The sequence below is a fragment of the Stegostoma tigrinum genome, chromosome 29 (assembly GCF_030684315.1).
Source record: "Stegostoma tigrinum isolate sSteTig4 chromosome 29, sSteTig4.hap1, whole genome shotgun sequence".
NCBI lineage: Eukaryota > Metazoa > Chordata > Chondrichthyes > Orectolobiformes > Stegostomatidae > Stegostoma > Stegostoma tigrinum.
Genome location: NC_081382.1, coordinates 21,275,988 through 21,298,375, shown reverse-complemented (window position 1 = coordinate 21,298,375; position 22,388 = coordinate 21,275,988). Strand labels below are relative to the sequence as shown.

The 22,388-nt window shown below is 38.4% G+C and overlaps 1 protein-coding gene across 9 annotated transcripts in view; it reads right to left on the bottom strand.

Annotated features, from left to right (window-relative positions):
- The window catches only part of znf618 (zinc finger protein 618), a 228,833-nt gene that overhangs the window by 99,409 nt on the left and 107,036 nt on the right, over positions 1-22,388 (bottom strand). For 5 of the 9 annotated variants that reach the window (XM_048559195.2, XM_048559196.2, XM_048559197.2 and 2 more), the window contains one exon: positions 12,648-19,559. In XM_048559195.2, coding sequence (XP_048415152.1) covers positions 18,043-19,559 — 1,517 coding nt within the window. In that variant the 3' untranslated portion in view covers positions 12,648-18,042. Of the gene's footprint in view, positions 1-12,647; positions 19,560-22,388 lie in introns of those variants that run through there. The other 4 variants (XR_009442777.1, XR_009442776.1, XM_059638340.1 and 1 more) reach the window with 1 other exon arrangement.

Here is a 22,388-nt window from a genome sequence, read left to right as displayed (position 1 = left end):
ATGAGGGGATTGAAGGATGGTTCAGCAAGTTTGCAGACGACACAAAGGTCGGAGGTGTCGTTGACAGTATAGCGGGCTGTTGTAGTCTGCAGCGGGACATTGACAGGATGCAGAGATGGCCTGAGAGGTGGCAGATGGAGTTCAACCTGGATAAATGCGAGGTGATGCATTTTGGATGGTCGAATTTGAAAGCTGAGTACAGGATTAAGGATAGGATTCTTGGCAGTATGGAGGAACAGAGGGATCTTGGTGTGCAGATACATAGATTCCTTAAAATGGCCACCCAAGTGGACAGGGTTGTTAAGAAAGCAAATGGTGTTTTGGCTTTCATTAGCAGGGGGATTGAGTTTAAGAGTCGTGAGATCTTGTTGCAGCTCTATAAAACTTTGGTTAGACCACACTTGGAATACTGCGTCCAGTTCTGGTCGCCCTATTATAGGAAAGATGTGGATGCTTTGGAGAGGGTTCAGAGGTGGTTTACCAGGATGCTGCTTGGACTGGAGGGCTTATCTTATGAAGAGAAGTTGACTGAGCTCAGACTTTTTTCATTGGAGAAAAGGAAGAGGAGAGGAGACCCTAATTGAGGTATACAAGATAATGAGAGGCGTAGATAGAGTTGATAGCCAGAGACTATTTCCCACAGCAGAAATGGCTAACGTGAGGGATCATAGTTTTAAGCTGGTTGAAGGAAAGTATAGAGGGGATGTCAGAGGTGAGTTCTTTACACAGAGTTGTGAGAGCATGAAATGCGTTGCCAGCAGCAGTTGTGAAAGCAAGGTCATTGGGGACATTTAAGAGACTGCTGGACATGCATATGGTCACAGAAATTTGAGGGTGCATACATGAGGATCAATGGTCGGCACAACATCGTGGGCTGAAGGGCCTGTTCTGTGCTCTATGTATTACCGGAGCTGAAATTCTCAAAGTTTTGTGCTTTGATTAATTTTAATACAGTTGATTGTAAATTTCAATACCAGGCATCATAATTTAAAAATCTTGCTGTATCACAATTAAAAGTATTTGAAGTCAGGTAAACAAAATGCTTACAGGATTTGGCAATTAAAGAAGAAACCTAGAGACTTGTCTTGTGTCTAGTGAACACAGGCACAAATTAGTTGGTTTTCTGATGACTTTACCTGCTTTGGCAGAGGAAAATGGCAAATCCAACACTGAGAGACAAGGTACCTCCTACTACAGCCTTGGATTAATTCCACGTGAGCACCTTGTCTTTGAAGTACCAACCAATTGGAGTCTTGGTGTTGCACGAATAGACATACAGAGATTGGGGAAATTGGTGAATTTGACAATGAAAGGATGCAATGATCTTTTTATTCCACCAGTCATTTTGGAGGCCAAGAGGTTCTGAAGCTGGCAGCCGCAAACCCTCTAGAAGTATTTTTGATTTGCAGATACAGTCAACTTTCCTCTCATTTGCAGTCATAATGTGACAGGCAATCATGTTGATTGACTTAAAGGAACTGCACACAATTTCAAGTTAAGAATTCTACTGTGATAAATAAAACACTGACTGAACATGTTAAATTTCTAGACATTCTGAACAGAATTCCAGCAGCAAAAACTTAGGAATAGGGACAGGAATTCCTTTCAGCCATGCCCGGACAAATCTTTTAGATTTTAATTCTTGCCGTTTCCTCTCCTCTAGTAGAAGGACCAGTTGCAATTTGAAGTTTTTGTGACAGCATGTCTGCATCTACTTCTTTTATCTTAAGTGTTAAACCTGGCACATCATTTCAACAGCACTTGACATGGGACCCCAGCCGTATGGTAACCAGGTTATGTAGGCCTAACATCAAGCTGAACTCAAAAAGTAGATCACATGATTCTTCTTTGTTACTTCATTTTATCTTGAATTCACGAGAGAGTTTAAAACACCACCATCTTAAAAAGAAACTTACAGAAGTGACTACAAAACAATTAACTGGCTATAAAACATTTTGGGACACGAAATGCATTATCTAACTGAAGATTATTTTTGAATAATGTCTTTTGAGTTCCTTTTATTCTTTCATTTTTAAAATACTTAAATCAACAAAAATAGCATGGCACTGTAGCTAAATAAAGCAAGGGTTTTCACTATCATAACACAGTAAAAACAAAGTCCTCTTTACAATCAAATCTCAGAATCGATCAGTGAAACAAGCATATCCCTTCTATTGAAAGGATTAAACAACAAAGTTTCAATCATTCAAAAGTAACTTTTTTTTATATAAAAAAGTGTGAAAACCTCAACAGCAAACTGTAAAATCAATTTGAAGTTTACTGCACAAATACTGATCTCAAAAGAAAAAAAGTGTAATACTTTGAAATATGTTGTGTATTTAACACTTGGCTTGCTGTATAGATTTCTGGTCTGCATACTACAACAAAGGTTACTGAAGCAGCATCTGAGAGAATCAAGCAGGATGGTGTTCACTCATTTGGAAAAGAATAATTGATGTGTCAGATATTGTTAAACTACAAACAGGTTTGATGTAGTCAATGTAGAAGAAATGGTTTCCACTTGCAGGCAATGTCACAATACTGAATGAAGAATTTAGAAGGAATTGGTTTCTGCAAAGAGCGATAAGAATTTGGATCTTCTTGCTACTACAGGGTGGTCAAACACGCTGCTCAACATTTAAAGGGGAAGCTTGACAAACACGAGGGAAGTGATGCAAGAGGATTTTTGGAGTATGTGGAGTGGCAGTAGACAATATGAGAGGTATGAATAATAGTGTAGTCAGGCTGGGCTGAACACACTGCCAAGCTGCACCCTCTAAACAAGAACAATGTTGAGGCAGATTCTTAATGCTTTTCAACTGAGATTGTTGCTTCAGAAAAAGAAAATGCTGTTAACAGCAGGTTCATGTGCAGACTGATGCATGCAGATTTAAATCAGAAGAATGACCTAATTCTACAAAGTGAAGGGGTTAAATTAAGAGGGTTAAAGCTTTAGTCATGTAATCAGTAATAAGCAAACCTAGAACTTTCAGACAAGGCATCCAGACTGTCAAAGTTCGTAGCTATCACCAGTATTGACACATGGCAGAGCATCAAGGAAGACAACAACGCTGCACTGGCCATCTTAGGTGAGACCAAAGGCCTAAAGGAAGACGCTGAAGGGTTTAAGTTAGTTAAAGATTAAGCTTTACCCATGCAGTCAGTAATAAATCAAAGTCTGAACAAACAAGTTATCTCGACTGTCATGGCGTGTATTTAGCAAAGTTGTTGGGCGAGGAACAGATACTGTCTACGAAGATTGTGGGAAACAAAGATAATATGGGACAAATAGATGTCAAAGTGTTGGAACAGCAATTATAATTATGCATGTTATGATATTTCTAAAGTTTGATAATGTTATGTAATTCAGCAGAATAAACTTCAACCACCATATTAAAGCTTCTCTCCATATGTCTGTTCTCTTGGAGTCCTCTATCAATTGATCAAGTATCTCAGCTAAAAGTGACATTGTATAATTTTTTTAAAATAAATCTCAAATGCATAAATATCACAGACTTTCCCGCACATAGCTCTCACTTTTACAAATGTCATACAGGTGCTGACGAACACAACCAGAATTATGCAATTCATGGTACATCCAAAGCACGTTTTCTTTTATACAGCTGCATCACAACCATATATTTAACTGAAAACTGAAAAATTTTAAAATCTGAAAATAAGCATCAGCAGCTTTACACAGATTGCACATACTGTGACTTCTGAACATTCAACTCACTGCAATTTGCACTTGTACTTCAAACTGAAAGTAAATTACAATATCCATTCAGCTTTTTAAAATACCTAGCCGCACATCAAGACATAAGCCACTTTATAAGCTCAATTGCCTTTCAATGAAACGTATTTTCCACCGAACTCCTAGTTCACTATCCCACGGTTAAGCGCCATTCTCAGACATTGTTCGTGAAAGAGCAGGGCATAGATCCTAGGCCTGTGTTATTAACATTCCAACTAATTTGCTTACCAACTTGCTAACCACCAGTCCTACAGCCTGCTTCTGCACAGAATACCAAGTCTTTAGTTGGTGCTTTGCCATGAAAGGATGTACTGCATCAAGAATTCTTCTATTGAGAATCTCATGTACTACACTCAATGTTGTGGTGTTGGTAACACTAATATCATTTTAGTAAAAAATTATTTGGCATTTAAATGTTATTTTAGTACAAACTGGTTGATTTTAAACAAATATTAACAAATTGATCATCAATAACATTTCATAAGCTTTTTGGCAAAAGCAAGACACTAAAATCTATACATTGCAGAAGCTGATTTCAAAAAAGTAATATTTTGTATTATAAAAACTATACTCTAACTGTAAGCAATACACCATGGACTAAATTTTTAGTCTTTCAAAATGCTCTGAAGTAACCTTTGGACTTAAAAGTTATATATTCTTTTAACAGTTACATGTTATTTTTACATTAATTTGTATTCAAATACAGATCTAAGTAGGAAAGAGATTAGTTAGAGGTGAATCTTAAACTTTATTACTGATTAATATTAATTTAATTTAAAAAGCCAATAAATGAAGACAATCAAATCAATAACATAATGGATATGGTAACATGGTTACAACTGCATAAACCTTGATTGCATGTCTCAGAAAGGAGGATACAAGATTCTGTAATAGCTGTTTTTAGAAGTATTTATTACACAAACATATTGATAAAGTAGTAGAAATAAGGCAATAACCATCAGACATGAATGATGAGATCTGCCAACAAGACAACACCTGCTTTTATTTGAAAAACTCTGGTGCTGGTCTCCAACTTCACATCACACCAGTTACTGAACCTAGTTGTTTGAACACAAAGTTTGTAAATACAACCATGTGATAGAAACTTTCATATGGAGATGTTTAAACAATCACGTATTTTAAAAATTGAAGGATTGTTGCTGGTCTTAATGAAAAGACCTTAGAGACCTGGTGAAAGAACATGAACCAAACAAATGGGTCCAATTTCTACCAGATATGCACAAATCAAATGCCACATTTGACAAAGTAGCTGTATGATTTATACTGTTTCAGATCTTCATTTCTGATACTGAATGTCTGCTGCATTTTTAAAATTAATCCGTTACAGCAAATTAAGTTCTGACAGTGCAATTTAACAAATAACACACGTGACCAGAATCTTTTTCAAATACAGAAGTAACTGATTTTTTGCATGCTATTCTCTAATACACAGATTTTTATACTTGAAGATGAATTGTATGAAATGCATTGTTTAAAAATAAACACAATAAAAGACCCCATATGGTCTTTTAGTACATTCTGAACATTTTGCATTCTATATACAAATCTGGGTGCTATCTCTACAGTAGGTGTATTTTAATTTTGCCTAAGTTTTAAATATGATACCTATGTAACAACAGTTTAAATATTTAAATATGTTAAATTTGAATTCCATACTATTTTCTTTAAAGTACAGGAAACATGGCAGGAAACATGGCACCTTTAACTGAATGGCACAAAGGAGACATGTCTTGAGTCCACTGTAGAAACTTGAAATTTAACAACATATATGAAATGGTTAACAGTAGGTTTCTGGAACATTAGTGCTTAAAAAATAATATTCAGCAGGCTTTCATGTAATGTATTCTCAGGAAGCTTCTTTTTGTATCTACCTGTTGTTTACTACAGTAACTACCATTTTGAGTCTCTGCTAATATAACTCATTCAGTACTATAGTGGGACAATTTTCACACCTACCTTTAAGATTTACTTAGAACAACCTCAAACTTAACTTCTCTTCCAGTGGAGAAACTGGTATATACACATCATTGTACCAGCACAGCTCTGTTCCTCAACTCACTGCTGTATTTCCAAAATTTATTCTACCACTTCAACTCAGTTTATTTTTTAATAGCACAGCAAATGCACAGTAACTTCCTAAAGCAGGTATTAATGAATAGCTTACAAGATTGAAACAATTCAAGATTCCCAAAACTCAATTTACAGTGTATGGGCAGTATTTACAGAAAGTGTACCTGAAAATTCTTAGGTGACCAAAAGGCATCTTTCTGAACTGTTTTGCTATGATAATGACATACAATTGTAATAGGTAAAATTTTAAAGGAGTACAGCTCTTGTAATTCCTTTCAATTAAGATAATTGTTGCCTCCTGGTGTCAAGTGTGCAAATAATACAAGCACACACGTGCATGTTCTTTAAGAGGGTCACACAACAGAAGTCAACTCCGTTTTTGCATATCTATCTACATAATATTAAGGATTTGATTATTTTCAGAGAAAATTCTACTGTACAAGATTGCAACTGACATTGTGACTTCAAATCAATAGCAAATCTTTCTCCAAGGGGAACCTACAACACTTGACCATTACAGACATATCCTCCTTAGAATACTCCACAACAGAGCTAAGTAGATTTCCTTCACTGAGTGGGTGTTACTCTAGGTACAGCCAAACATTTAAAAAAAGTCTCAATAAAATCAGCAGCCATCTAACCAGTTTTCCAAAATGTAATATGGGCTGTTCTCCAGGTAATCTCATCCTTAAGATATCAAAGAGGCTTTCAGCTCATGATGAATTTCAGGTTATGGAATCTTGAACATTTACGGAAACAGCGACATCATATTGACCCTATTTGAATGGAACGATTTTATGGCTCTTTCAAAAAAAAACTATAACCAGTGGTAAAATACTTTGAACTCATGTGTTATGACATACATACATCTAACATAATAAACACCTTAAGGTACTTAATATACAAGCTTCTACAAATAAAGCTTTTTACGTATTTTCCTGCAAGATCTTGCAATGTGTATTATCACAATTAATCAGTTACAACTTTAAAAACATTAACCTAAAAAGTTAAAAGGTTCTGAAAAGATTAGGGGAAATTAACTGTAGGCTGGCCCAAAGTAGAAACAGTATCAGTATCAACAGATGAAATAATTATCTCTGTTTCTAACACCATGGAGCCTGCAAAAAGGCTATAAATGATCTAGGTACATAATGCAGTAATTGGAAGACTCATTTGGAGCAAAGAGAGCAGTTAGAATCCAGAATTCACTGCTGGAAATTATGGTGGAGGCAGATAGATTTGTGGCTTTAAAGAGAAGAAACACGCAGGGCTCATCTCCACTGCCCATCTCTAATTGCCCTTGCGACTGTAATGGAGACCAAATCTTGAACTGCTACAGTCCATGCCAAACAAAGACATGAAAATCATGAAAAAGTACACATGAAAAAAAACCACACAAGAAAGGTAGACTTATACCCCAATCATATGCAAAAATGTCAGTGACAGGACCGATGTCAATAAAAGATGGAAACAGAACATGCGAACAGAAACATAAATACATAAAAAACCTATAACAAGAATTCAGAGATGCTCTCCGTCAGAAGACTTAATGAAGTCACCTAAACAGATATAGAACATCCACACTTATGAAATCTGAAATCGTGGAATACTCTTGCACATGTCGGACTGAAAGTTCACACTATAACTGAAGATAAGCCACAGACATCTCGTTTCATCTTTGCTGCTGAGAAGGAAAATTAAAATATCTGTGAAGGTATTGCTTCCGCTGGCATGACCTTTGTCACAGGGAAAAAAAAAGGAAACAAACGTTCTTCTAATGAGACTTGTTATACTAGGTGAAATTAAAAAGCTTAGGGATGCTTTGTTGCATAAAAACTTCTGATTTCTAAAAATTGAAAGGGAACAGACAAACAAAGAATGATGCAGATGCATGGAATTTCTAGGATTTTCCATTTGACTCTGAATCCAAATTAGAGGCCAGGGCAAAGTGCATTTAAAAATTTAATTTAGCATTGGGCGTAACAACTGGAATTAAGTAGATGGCTGAATAGATCACCCAAGATAGGTGTCCTTCAATAGGAGGGTGATGTAAACATGAATCCTTAACTCAAGTTTAATGCGGAAATGTGACAGGACTTGCAAATGTTGGTCTTAAAAGAAAGCATACTTGATCAATCATCTTTACTTCCAAATACTTGATTATTTGTATATTCATGAAGCATTACAGAGGCCAATTCTCCACTGGAAATACATAATTTAGCTCAACTATTCTCCCTCAACAACAGTGCTCAAATTAGTGATGTCAATAACTTACTCGTTCCCATTTCTTAACAAGTACTGCCATTATACAAGGAGTGATTCTTATAGGAGAACAGCAAGAGAAGAAAGACACATTACTCACAGAGGTGGGCATCTCTTTAAAACTTACAGAATATGGAGAGGCCTGGATACAGTGGATTTGAAGATTATGTTTCCACTAATGGGAGAGATCAGGACCTGACAGCAGAGTCTCAGAACGAAGGGACAACCCTTGAGAACGGACGAGAATTTCTTTAGTCAGGAGGGTGGGGAATTTAGATCACAGAACCCCCTAACAGTGTGGGAGCAGGCTATTCAGCCCATCGAGTCCACATCAACCGTCCTAAGAGCATCCCACTCAGACCCAACTCCTACCCTATCTCCCATACCTCTCATTTCCTCATTGCTAATCCACGCAGCCTGCACATCCCTGGACACAATGGGCAATTTAGCATAAACGATTCACCGTACCACATCTCTGGACTGTGGCAGGAAACTGAAGCACCTGGAGGAAACCCACATAGACATGGGGAGAAATGTGCAACCTCCACACAGACAGTTGCCCAAGGCTGGAATTGAACTCCAATCCCTGGTGCTGTGAGGCAGCAGTGCTTACTGCTGAACCATGTGCTGCCCCAAATTTGTGGAGTTCATTGCTGCAGAAGGGTTTGGAACCCAAATTATTGAGTGTCTTTAAGACAAAAATAGATAGGATCTTAATCAATAAGGGGATCAAGACTTACGGGAGAAAGCAGGAGACTGGGGTTGAGAAACACATTAGCCACAATCAAATGGACTCAAGCAGCAGAATGGCGTAAATTTACCCCCATATCTTATGGTCTTCCGGAGTAAGTAACCCTAAATTTTTGCATCTTTCCCTCAGTGTGGATATAATCTTTGCAGCCAGTGTTGAGGATTGGAACTAAAGGAATTAGTTGTGTATTCTACTATAATATGAAGCATTCTCTTGATATGCTTGAATGAAACACACGGTCTCAACTCTTGCTGAAACAGTGCAGACAAGATACACAGGAACAGTTTCAGGAATGAAGGACTTTAGTTACATATAGATTGATTGTATCTGTCTCCCTTGAGAAACTCAGGAGTTAACATTTTAAGTTAATGCCTTTATTCAGAACTGAGAGAACAGATATGGTAGTTTTAAGCAAGTGCAAATTGGGGAGGGGGGAGGTGGAGGAAGAGGAGCAACAAAGGGAAGATGACAGGAGAGAAGCAGGAATGATTAAATGATAAAGAGGCTCATTGAGCAAAGTCAAAAATCAATACTGGAGAAAGCAGGATCTGTAACACTGTGATGGACTTCACTGGAGCCATGCTGGGGCTCATGTACTTGTCAGTCACTTAACTAGGGAAGTGCAGAGGATTTTAAATTGAATAGGGAGGGCAAGGGATCAAATATGGGAAAATGTGTTAGATCAAAGAGTAAAGTTAATGACAGAAGGGAAAGGCATTAATGTTGGCAATGATAAACAGACTGTGACAGGAAGGGATAAAGGGTACAGATCTTAAAGTAAAATCAACAGATGACGGTACAGGATATTAAAAAGAATAAAAGGAAAGACATGGTGCTTGAACACAGAAATGATTTAAAACTAAACAGACAAACTGAGTGTAAATAGAAATTTTAAGAAATATGGTCCAGCAAACATTTGAAAGTCATGGCTGCAGGATAGTTATGGATTGGTACTTGAATTAAAAGGACACACGATAATTAGAAAGACAGAAAGAAGTAAAGGGTGGCTCCATTAGTTTATGATGATATCAACACAATGGTGGGGGGGGGGGAATGATTCAGGAAACCAGGTTGTAGAAATATTTTGGGTGAAGTTAAGCATTAAGGCAAGAAGTCACTCATGAGCGTGGTAAACAGATCTCTCAACGGTAACCACAGGCTAGGTGGAGCATAAAAGAAGAGCTAGCTAACGTGAACTAACAAGTTAGTTTAAAAGGATAGGTCAATAAAGATGCAGTGGAGGATATCTGAAGGAATATTTCAGAATATAGATTTGACACATTCCAACAAGAAAGAAAATTCGAAGGAGCAAAACCACCATCTGTGGTTAACTAAAAAGGTTATAATATCCAACTAAAAAGAAAAATATGCAGTGGTACAAAGACAGGTAGCATGCTGGAAGATCGGACAGAATACCAAAAATAGCGAGGGCTACAAAAGAAAGCTAAAAGAAATCTAGAAAACCCCTAAGAGTTAACAAAGAGAACACTGTCATGTTGAGGAGTTGGGAGAACTGGTCATGAAAAATAAAAGACAGATAAAACCACAGGTATTTTTCACAATCTTCACAATGGAAGATACAAGTAACACCTCAGAAATAGCAATAAGTCAGGAAATGGGAGGGGTGGGGAATTCAGGAAAATGACAATTTTCAAAGAAATGCTATTGAGTAAATTGATGAGCATCTGTATAAGTTCTTACGGGTTTCATCTTAAGGTCTTAAAAGAAATGGCTAACAAGGTCACTGATGCCTAAGTTTTCAAAACTCCAACTCAGGGAAAGTCCGATTAGATTGGAAAACAGCAAATGTAAAGCCTTTATTCAAAAAGGGAGGAAGACAGAAAGTAGGAAGCTACAAGCGGGTTCGTAAAACATATGCCGTGCACAAACTGTGAAAAACAAATACTTGCGAATTATGGTATGGCATAATAAAAGTTCAAAGTAATCAGACACAGTCAACAAGGTTTTGCAAAAGGGAAACAGTGTTTTATGAAATCCATTTGAGTTCTTTGAAGAAATACATTGCTGTGGATAAAGGGGAACCGGTTGATGCACAGCAATTAGATTTCAGAAGGCACTTAACTCAATAAAATGCCAAAGGTGAACCAAGATATATATACACCGAAATTAATAGCCATGTGGATTATCAGGGTGACACATGGCTGTAGGCATCAAAAGGGATTGGGAAATGCTTAACTAACTCAAAGCTGAGGCCTGCTTAAAATTACAAAGCATGATTGGGAATTTAGAGAAAGGACTCGCACAAGAGTGGAAGTCTATTAAAACAATGAAAGGATCACTAATATAGAATATTTACTCATACAATGCTGTAAAGAATTAATCACTAAATAGTGAGCATTTCAAAACATTTCTCCACACTAAGATACATAACCATGATAACGTATATATAAGTAGAAACTTGCTAACATTAGAGAGAGACTGCTGTAAAGGGGAACCTATTTGCATTCTTGAGGACATGAGCACAGCTGACAATTCTGATGCACAGCTACTTCAGTCTCAACTGTTATTTTCACATTCCAACAAAAAGACATTATAGAAAATAAAAGCTCAGTGTGGGGAGTAAAATATTTACAAGGATAAAAGATTGGTTGGCCATCTGGAAGAACAGTGTACACATATATGAGTCTCTCTTTGGGTTAGCACAATTTAATGAGTGGTGTGCCAGAGATCTGTGCTGGGACCTCAACTGTTTATAATTTTATAAAAGCTACTTGGATGAAACAACAGCGACAGCACAAGCACGTTATCTAAATGGTGGATGACTGCAGAGCTAGAGATACAGATGGTTCTGCATGTTCTCAGGCTTTGCAAAGACTACAATGTAGCCAATTAGTTAGGAAAGTTAGAATATTATTGTTTATTGTGAGGGCAATGGAATACAAAAGTGGGAAGTATGCTTCAATTATGCAGAGCATTGGTGAGATTGCACCTTGAGTACTCTACAGTATTGCTAGTTTGCTTTCGGAAGGATGTAAATGTATTGGTAGTAGTTCAGAGAATGTTTATTAGGTTAATATCTAAATTGGGCAGTCTGCTTTATCAAGAAAAGGATATGCAGGTTTGACATGTACCCTAACACATGAAAGGAAGAGATCAAGTTTTTGTTAAGGCAACAAAAATGAAATGGAATTGCGAAACAGCAAAACTTTGAGACAGCCTTAGGCAATTCAGATGGAGAGGTCAAGAAGGTGCATGTGGCAATGTATGGCACTGAGCATGGATCCCAGGATCAATGTTTTCTATTATCTTTCTTGTTGCCCATGCAAAGCAGTGGCTACTGGAAGTAGAAGCAATGCATTGGTGCTATGTACACAGACCTTCCGAGTGGCTGTATGGCTGTGCAGCCCAGATGGAATACTGCTGAGGAATGCAGTTATCCAACCAGCACTGTATGTTAAGGAGATACTTGTATTGCCGGATACAGATTTAAAACACGAAGGTTGAAACTTCAGTTGGAATCCACGTGTGTTAAGTTGGAGCTGGAGACAGTCAGCGAGGCAGTAGATATGGCTGTTCAACTGAGTTTTGGCAAATACAGGAAAATAGAAAACAACGAATGCGAACAAAGCTGTAAGATTCAATCAGAAAGTGATAATGGGAACTGTTATCTTGGATTCTCCAGCATCCGCGAAGTGTGAAGCTGGATGAATACAGCAGGCCAAGCAGCATCTCAGGAGCACAAAAGCTGACGTTTCGGGCCGAGACCCTTCACCTCTGATAAAGGGTCTAGGTCCGAAACACCTGCTTTTGTGCTCCTGAGATGCTGCTTGGCCTGCTGTGTTCCTCCAGCTCCACACTTTGTTATCTTGGATTCAAACAGAAATTTCATTAGAGGGAAAAGTGGAACTTCACGGCAGACATACCTGAAAGAGAAGTGGCAGTGAATTAGACATGCAAGTCGAAATAAGAAGCTGAAGATGTTTGAGACCTGAAATAAAAAGATAGTGGTGAATGAACACCAGAATTTAAAAACAGAGATCAGGCAAAATTTTCACTGAGGTTCGTGAGTCTTTGGAACTCTTCCACAAAAGGCAGTGGAAGCACAGTCTTTAAATATTTTTAACGGAATCATTTAATAGATTCCTAGTAAGTGATGGGGCTAAAAAGATTGTCAAGGATGGTTTGAACATAGATTTGTTGTTACAATCGGATCATCAATAGTCTTACTGGATGGCAAAACAGGTTCGAAGGGCCTGAGGCGCCTATTGCTGCTTCTTGTTCTTATGTATGTAAGCACAGTTATTAAAAATTGCTGTTACAAATCACAAGAAGAGAAAAATGTAGAGAGAAAAGAAAAATAAAAAGCGGCCGACAAAAAAGAAAACAAGAATCAGGGCAGATGCAATGAGCTTGAGCTGTTTAACTTGATTCTCAGTTTGGGAGATTGTAATGTTGCGAATCAAAAAGTGAGGTGCTAGTCCTCAAGCTTACATTACTTTCAACAGTACACTGTGGAGGCCAAAGACAGAGCTCAGAATAGGAGCAAGTTCGATAATTAAAGGATAGTCAACTCAATGTTTGAGGTCACACTTGTGGACAAAGAGAGGTAGCTCACAAAGTAATTACCAATCCGCTTTTTGACTCCCCTGGGTGAAGGAGGCTGCACTGAGAGCAGTGAATACAGTACAATAAATTAAAAGTGATTTGGTTGTATTTTCAATCTGGAAGAAGAGCTCGGGGCCTTGGCAGCTGAGAAAAAGTGGTGTAAAAGGTCAGGTGCTATTAATCCAGAGTTTGCATGGAAAATGCTGTGGGAAAAGGAGAGAATATTATAGGTGATTGAGGAGTGGACCAAGGTGATAAAAGGGAATGGTTCCTTCAGAATGTTGGAAAATGAAGCAAAAGGAAAAAGTGTTTGACAGTAGCACCATCGTGGTCATGGCAAAAGTGGCAGAGAATGATCCACTGAATACAGAGGCTGTTGTGGGCAGAAGGTGACAAACAAGGCCAAGCCTATCACTGTAATGGCAGACAGTGGAATGGGACAGAAGAACTGCATGAAATGAAACAGACACAGTTGAGCATCATAGCAGTGTGAGAGATTCTGTGTTGAGGCAGAAGAAAGGCATATTAGCTAGTATGGAAGGTTGCAATGTCAGAACAGATACAATAAAGATGGAGAAAGTAGGAGAATGGAAGAAAGTAGAGAATGGAACAGAGTTCAGACAAGAAGCATAATGTGAGAATGTGAGCTGAAGTAGCTTTGGTTGTCATTGCGATAAATAGAATACTGGACACACCCAGAAATAAAAGCCTGAGGCTGGGAATGTTTTTATGGATAAACTTCAGAAACTGCAAACCACTGTTGATGACCATATTGGCAAGAAGAAAATATGACAGCTCTGAATGGAAAGTGCACAGTGAGAATAAATGGAAGTAGCATCACAACAATGACTGAAAATCTGATGATTCCTGAAGGAGAAAAAAACTGGATTTTCAGTTGTTGAAGCTTGCGTAAGGTCCAGCTAAATGGAATCACTGGATTTTGCAACATCTTCTGGAGGGCTAAGGGGTCTAGAATATAGTTGTTATCCCAGTATTAATAAAGTACGAGAAAAATAGGTTTTAATTCAGCAACTGGTAAATTCTTCTACTGTATTCACTAACAGAGGAAATAAAATAAGCTAAAATAAAAGCTATGATTTTGACAGAGACATCTTATCTAATAGGTACTGAAGATAGGGATTTTTCTTAATATTAATAGCAGTTTAGGGCTGAACTGAAAAAGACCCACTTGTGTGAGCCACAATTCTGATAAACCAATACCTCAAGCACATGTAGGGCCTCTCAGCACTAATGCCAGGCCAACCAGATCAATTCAAGTCAGAATGGAAGTTGCCAACCAAAGTGTTCAGCTAACACAGCATTCATCCATTACAATAAAACGTGGCTCCACGCATGTCAAGATCTGGAACAACAATTTACTTTTAATCAGAGACCTTTATTAAAAGGAAGATTATTTAATACTCATGATGTGTGATTTTCATTTCATATTATACCTTTGCAAACCACTGTAGAAATAGGTTGTTCCATTTTAAAGAACAAAATACATTGTCACAGCACAGAAAACACTAGCTGGTCAGAAATGTTCTTCCTGGTTTCTGAACAGCACTGTAGCAAGAAAAATATCCACTGGTCAAGAAAATGAAAGCTATTTGGAATGCTTACTCTGGATCTTGAACACAAATACTTACTAATTTTAACACGATAGAGGTGGAGTAGAAAGCATTTAACCTGCTTAAGTTACTGTGTTGATTTTCTTTTCCAATTTTCATCTTTAACTATGTTTTTAAAAATTTTTTAAATGTATACACATACGAACAGGTGGAATCTGCTATGAAAATCATATTACCCAAAAGACTTTGCAAGCAGTGGGAGAAGGTTTCAAATTTGAATATATTATTTCCCCTAAAAGTAAATAGTTTGTCTCTCTGATTAATTTGCTGAGAACACTTAATGAACAGAGCTTGTTTCAAACTTTGAAACTGCACCATATATTCAACCTGAAAAGTAGAAGTACTCCAGAGATGAGGGATTAGGCTGCCTTCTAAAAACTGTAGTTCTTGAAACAAATGAGCTGGGCAGGGGCGGGGGGAAGGAGGAGGAAGAGATTTAATAATGATGGGCAAAATGACAACAGATTTGGATAAGGTAGGAAAAGCAGTTTCCAGCAGTTGCTTGTACAATATCGAGGCATGATACATTAAGGATTTGGACATAAGTTTGGTGGGAGGGAGTGCTAATGACCTGGAGCAGAAGGTGAGTAATCTTATACACACCTGTGGAAAACAAACATGCAGGGCACCAAGATAGCAGAGGAATGGAACTGACCAGATGCTGTATAGGGAACCTGCATGACCTCAAAAGATTAAACGGGTGCATTCTTTGACGTAATATTTAGGGGTTCAAATCTAAAGGGAAAAGTGGCAGATCTCTCATTTTGTAAATGTGCTTAAACAAGACAATTAATTTCAGTTCAACATGTTGCCATTTTAGTTTAATTCATATATACAGATGAACATGAACCTTGGTTGTTTTAAAGATTGGCTGCACAGATTAATAACAATTTACTAAAGTAAATGGTACTCGTTTGAACAAATCCATTTTAAATATAAACTTCCTATTTATAGAGTTCTAATGTGACTACACAGTGTCCTTGTATTAAAAACAAAATTTTACATATCTTCCAGCTTGAAACATTGTCAAATAGTAAAGTATTTGTGCCTTTCTTTGCTTTTAAAAAGTTTTGACACAATCTGCACAACAGCAAAAGGTCATGGAACAACTCGGAAAAAGGATTTTGTTGTACAACTTTCATTTGAGGAATACATGAAATAGCAGGCTGTATATTATGCTGGATAGATCCATATATTAAGAAAACTTTTCAAAATTACTCTCAGAATCTACTGGACACCATTGAACACTTGGTTCAATAACCTGATATTTTCATCATGAACACAATTAGTCCATGGGTGCTCTCCTGTATTTGGTAGGATATCCGAGGTTCAAAATGTTTTAGAAAGTATGCTTGAATACAGACATTGTCGAATAGAGACTTCTATCTGCAATGACATATCTGCTGACCCATCTCCTGCTGGGTAATATTGAAGGAATCCTTTGTCATATTAACATTAACTTGTACGAACCTTTGCAAGAGCAGTAATGCAGCACTGTAAGAAGGACCAAGCCTCACTGAAAGGATGAAAAGCCTTGGAATAACACTGACTTCTCATGAGTTCTCAAGTAGCTCCTGGGGGGCAGAGAACCATCTTGTAAATTATGGAATGCAACTGTACTTTTCTTGCTTCATAGTGAATTTTGTAGGGAAATACCCAGAAATACTTGATATATGGTGGTCCTTCTGTTAGTTTCTATTGGTTTTGATACTACCTTCTACCTAGGTTCAAGTGTTAGTTACATTGCACAAAAAATGGGTCTGGGAAAGGAGATGCTCATACCGTGTTTTGTTTTTGGTCATTTGTTGTGTTTCATGTTTAAAGTCTTAAGTCACTTTTATGACAGTACTGTCATGCTATGTATTTTTGGATTGTTGTAAGTTAATATTTGGTTTTTAGTATATGGCTTTGTTAGTTGAAGAGAAGACCAGTTAAAATCAAACAAGTGTTCAGTATTTTCAATGTCCCTCATAGGTGTCAAAAGAAGCTACTTTGGTGCAATATTTTTCTTCAATACATTCAGCAGATATCTGAAAGTCAGATTTTCATCTAGATAAATATTTAAAATTCATTTTTCAAGTTCAACTAATTTGGACATCAAATTTCATTGCCTGGGAACTTCATACTCAGAATATGACTTTAAATTGAACAAACGACTGTCAGATAACCATTTCTGAAACAATAGATGTATCTCAAATGTAGAAGATAATATCTCCATTGATTTTGGCAAATAATATACAACAGCACCATCTGCTCACATTGTAATTTTGGACAATTGCCTATATTAAAGATGACCATCAAAACAAACCAGGAGAACACAGGTTGAGTGCAGAACCATGGAGGACTCAAACTTTGGCTGGAAATCAATGTTTTCATTTCTCTTTAACCATTCCATTTTTAACAGTTAAGAACTACTTTCATTTTTGTGCATTTGGTACACACAAATTATGGTATAGCCAGAGACAACAGTAACAAAGACAGAGATCACGCAGATTTGACCCTGGTGTTTGCTGGAAGCACAAAATGGACAAGCCACAGCTTTCCTGTAGCCTGATGCATGCTCCAATCTTGGCTGAATGGCTTCAATTAAAATGTAGGATTAACCAATTTGTTGCAAACTGTGCAACCAGCACAACTTAAATCTTTAGTTCAGGAACACATATTCTATGATCAGTATGCTTTAACTATTTATTTAGATTAATAGTAACATGGCCACAAAAGCAGTTGCAGCTCTTCTCTAATTACCTCAGCACAAACAAGGGATCAAATCTGGGCCATTCCTGGTCTGCATGGTCCAGCCACTCACTGAATAAACTCAGCAAGTCATCAGGGCCGCTCATCTAGTACATTTTAACAAATGAAGTGGCCCAACCACAGAAATAAGACAAAAATTATCACAGTAAGAAAAAGTTATATGTAATAAAACTGACTTCACCACCTGGGTTTAGTTCCGCTTGAGAGCACCAATAGGTCAGACAGAGAGGCAGCTACTGCAAGTTTGATCTCAAAAACATTAGTTTGTTTACAACCTCAGGTGTCAGCTGCCCTTTTCGCTTTCCTGAAAATGTCTCACCAAAATTATGCATACAATCACTTCTTGCACCAACAGCTGGCACAGCCAAAAGCCAAAAGGCAAGTTTGGCTAACTTAGGATGCTTTTGAGTGGCATTTGACCAGTAATTGAACAGATCTACAGTTTTATTGGGCACAGGTTCCTTTAAATATTGAAATACTTCATCTTTTCGCTCATCTTGGCTCACCTCTTTCTTTGGTGGTGTTTTCAGGTTTTCATTAATTCCACACACTTTCTTTCTTGCAGGCTGGAATTCAATGGTATCTTCACATGACTGTCCAATATCTGAAATCATCTCACAAACTCGATTGATTACTTCCTCTTGTTGGTAGTGTGGCACTGACCTCAAATGTTTCAGATGTGGATCAAGGACCATTGCAACTTTATGAGCAGTCTCCACTTTAAAGTTCTCCTTTAAAGACTCCAGAAAAAGATGGCACAGTTTACTTACAGTGCCAGCGTCATTAGCTTTGGAAGTGAAAAGTTTCTCTAATTTTATATAGGTGGGGAGCACAAGCTGTAATGTTGGTCTATTTTCACAACTCAGCTCTATTACAGCCTGCTTTACAGGAGCCAAAATGGCTGTGAGGTTGCTCAACAAACTTTTATTGCAATTTTGGAGGTGCTTGAGTTCCTTCCTTCCGCTGATTAATTCTCGTAACTGTTCATACTTCTCATGTACAAGTAGGAGAGAATCTGCAACAGAATTCCAGCAACCAGGAACCTGCTGTGCTTCAAGAAGGCTGGATAACTCTGGACTGATGGTGTCTTGTTCAAGAGAGCTCATTAACTGTATGCAGTTACTCACAAGTTCAGTAACTTCTGGCAGGTTTTGTGCTTGTAATGTCCTTTCATTAAGCACACTCCTTACTGTTGAATTTAATGCACAAGCTGAACATCGCAGGCACATTCCAGCTTTCAACAGTGTAGCTGAGCTGACTTTGCTATCTGTGACGTAAATGGTTCGCATCTCTGACATGACAAATTCTGAAAGGACATTTAATACCCACTGGTGAACCTGCTCACCAGTTTCTTTGCCATCTACTTCTTTAAAGCCGAGCACATATCTCTTCATGTGCAATCCCTCTACCTGATGTGCTGTTAGAATGTAGTACGACTCCGAGCCAACATTTTGACAATGACAGGTGACACCTATTCCCCAGCATGCATTGCTTCCAAGCGCACATGTGACTTTTACTTTCACCTGGTTGTACATTCTGGGCAGATGTTTCAGAGCAAGTGTATTCATATCCCCGAGGATCTCAGCTACAGGAAAGGATCCATAACGTGCACCAACATCAACAAGTGTCTGAGCAAGTTTGACAAAGTCTTTTCCGTTTACCACAGTCAATGCATTCAGATCAGAACACATTACTTTGAGCAACTTTTCAGCAATGAGTTGGCGCTCTTTTTCAAGGACTGAGCTATTCACTGGAAATGAAAATAAATCATTATACAAACAACAGCAATTTGTATTGATAAAAATTCTCCCAAACCTTAAGGAAATTAGTGCAGTAACACTCTCATTTGTAAGTTTCACCATCTGAATTGGTGAATTCCCACTATCAATTGATAAATACCCACTCCGAAAAGTTTAGCGTGAAGACAGATGCTGTATAAAAGAAAACTGTGTGTGCATCTTATTGTATATTTAAAGGGCCATTTCCAACAACAGCTATAAGACTTCAGATTTTTAACATCAATTTCATTCCGAGGACGAAATAAAGCTATATGGAATTGTACAATTGTAAGGCAATATTAGTACTGGTACTGGAGTGGCATCAAAGTGGATACAGATTAGGCCCAACACAGATTTTATCATTAAAAACAGTTGATGTAGTACAATTTATGGTAAGTTCTCCAAAACTTCCTTCAGATCAGATTGGTTTTGTTCTTCGTATTTCACAGCTGTTCTAAATGTCTTTTCAACTCTGAGTTTCCCGATACCTACACAAGGCTCACATACTTACATGTCATAGGGATTCTGTTTAGTCATTTATCTTAGTGATTTGTTGCTATATTTACTTGGCTATAACATGCTCAATGACTTTTTTTTAAAAACTTATTCAATTTGTGGGTTGTGGGTGTTGCTGGCTTGCCAGCATTTATTGCCTGTTCCTAGTTGCCCTTGAAACAGTGGTGGTGAGCTCCCTTCTTGAATCACTGCAGTTCACCTGTGGGTTGGCCATCAATGCCATTTGGGAGAGAATTCCAGGATTCTGACCCAGCGACAGTGCAGGAATGACGATATATTTCCAAGTCAAAATGGTGAGTGGCTTTGAGGGGAACTTGATGGTGGTAGTCTTTCCATATATTTGCTGACCTTGCAATTCTAGATGGAAGTGCTCATGGGTTTGGAAGAAGCAGTCTGAGGATTTTTGATGAAATTCTGCAGTGCATCTTGTAGATAGTACACACTGCTTCTTCAGACCAGTGGTGGGGGGAAGGCAGCAAATGCTTGTGGATGTTGTGCAAATCAGGCTGATTTGTCCTGGATTCTTGAATGTTGTTGAGGCTGCACTCATCCAGGCAAGTGCAGAGCAATCCATCACAAATCTGACTTACGCTTTGTACATGGTGGACAGACTTAGGGGAGTCAGGTGAGTTATATGCTGTAGTATTCCTAGCCTCTGACCTGCTCTTGTAGCCACTGCATTTATGTGATGAGTCCAGTTGAGTTTCAGATCAATGATAACACCCAGGATGGCGATAGTGGGGGATTTATTGATGGAAACATTGCTGAATGCAATGGGGCAGTGGTTAGATTGTCTCTTACTGGTAACGGTCATAGTCTCACATTTGTGTGGCATGAATGTTACTTGCCACTCGTCAGTCCAGATCTTGGACACACACTGCTTCAGTATCAGAGAAGTCGCGAATGGTGTTGAACATTGTACAAGCATCAGCAAACACCCCCACTTCTGACCTTATGATGGACAGAAGGTCATCGATGAAGCAGCCGAAGATGGTTGGGTCAGGAAAATACTCTGAAGAACTCCTGCAAAGATTTCCTGGAGCTAAGATGACTGGCATCCAACGATCATAACCATCTTCCTATGTGTGAGACATGACTAACCACCAGTGAGTTTGCCTCATGATACCAATGATTCCAGTTTTGCTTGGGCTCCTTAACAGCACTGCTGATGACACCTTCCATCACTTTACTGGTAATCAACTGTAGACTGATAAGTTGGTAACCAGCCAGGTTGGATTTGTCCTGCTTTTTACGTACAGGTTATACTTGGAACTTTCCACATTGGCATCTACCTGACAGTGTTGGGATTGTACTGGAACAGCTTGGCTAGGGGAGCACAAGTCTACAGTATTATTGCTAGAATGTTTCAGGGCCCATAGCCTTTTTAGCATCCACTGCCTCCAAATGTTTCTTGATATCATGTGGAATGAATCAAATTGGCTGATGGCTGGTATTATAATGCTGGGGATGACAAGAGGCTGTTGAGATAAATCATCCACTCAGCAATTCTGGCTGAAGGTTGCTGTGAAAGCTTCAGGCTTATCTTTTGCACTGATGTGTTGGGCTTCCCCATCATTGAGGATGGGGATATTTGTGGAGCCACCTCTTCCTGGGAGTTGCATAATTGCCCATGACTGGATGTGCAGGACTGCATAGATTAGATCTGATCAATTGGTTGTGGGATTGCTTAGCTCGGTCTGTCACTTGCAGCTTATGCTGTCCAGCACGCAAGTAAACTTGTTTGGTGGCTTCACCAGGTTGACAACTCATTTTCAGGTATGCCTAGTATTGCTCTTGGCATGCCCTCCTGCATTCTCAATCAGTAATACTGCTGCCGAGCCACTCTTGCATTGGGCATTGAAACGCCCCACCCAGAGTACATTTTCTGCTCTTGCAATTCTCAGTACTTCCTCTAAATGTTGTTCAACATGCAGCAGTACTGATTCATCAGCTGAGTGAGGTCAGTACAGGGTAAATCAGCAGGAGGTTTGCTTGAGCATTTTTAGTCTCATGATGAAACCATGAGAATTCATCGGGTAAATCAGCAGGAGGTTTGCTTGAGCATTTTTAGTCTCATGATGAAACCATGAGAATTCATCAGTTCCAGAGTCATAATGTTGAGGACTCCCAGAACAACTCTGTCTCAACTGTAGACCATTGTGCTACCACCTCTGCTGGGTCTGTCCTGCCAGTAGGACAGGGCGTATCCAGGAATGGGGGTGGTGGTATCTGGGACATTGCCTGTAAGCTATGATCCTGTGAGTATGACTATGTTAGGCTGCTGC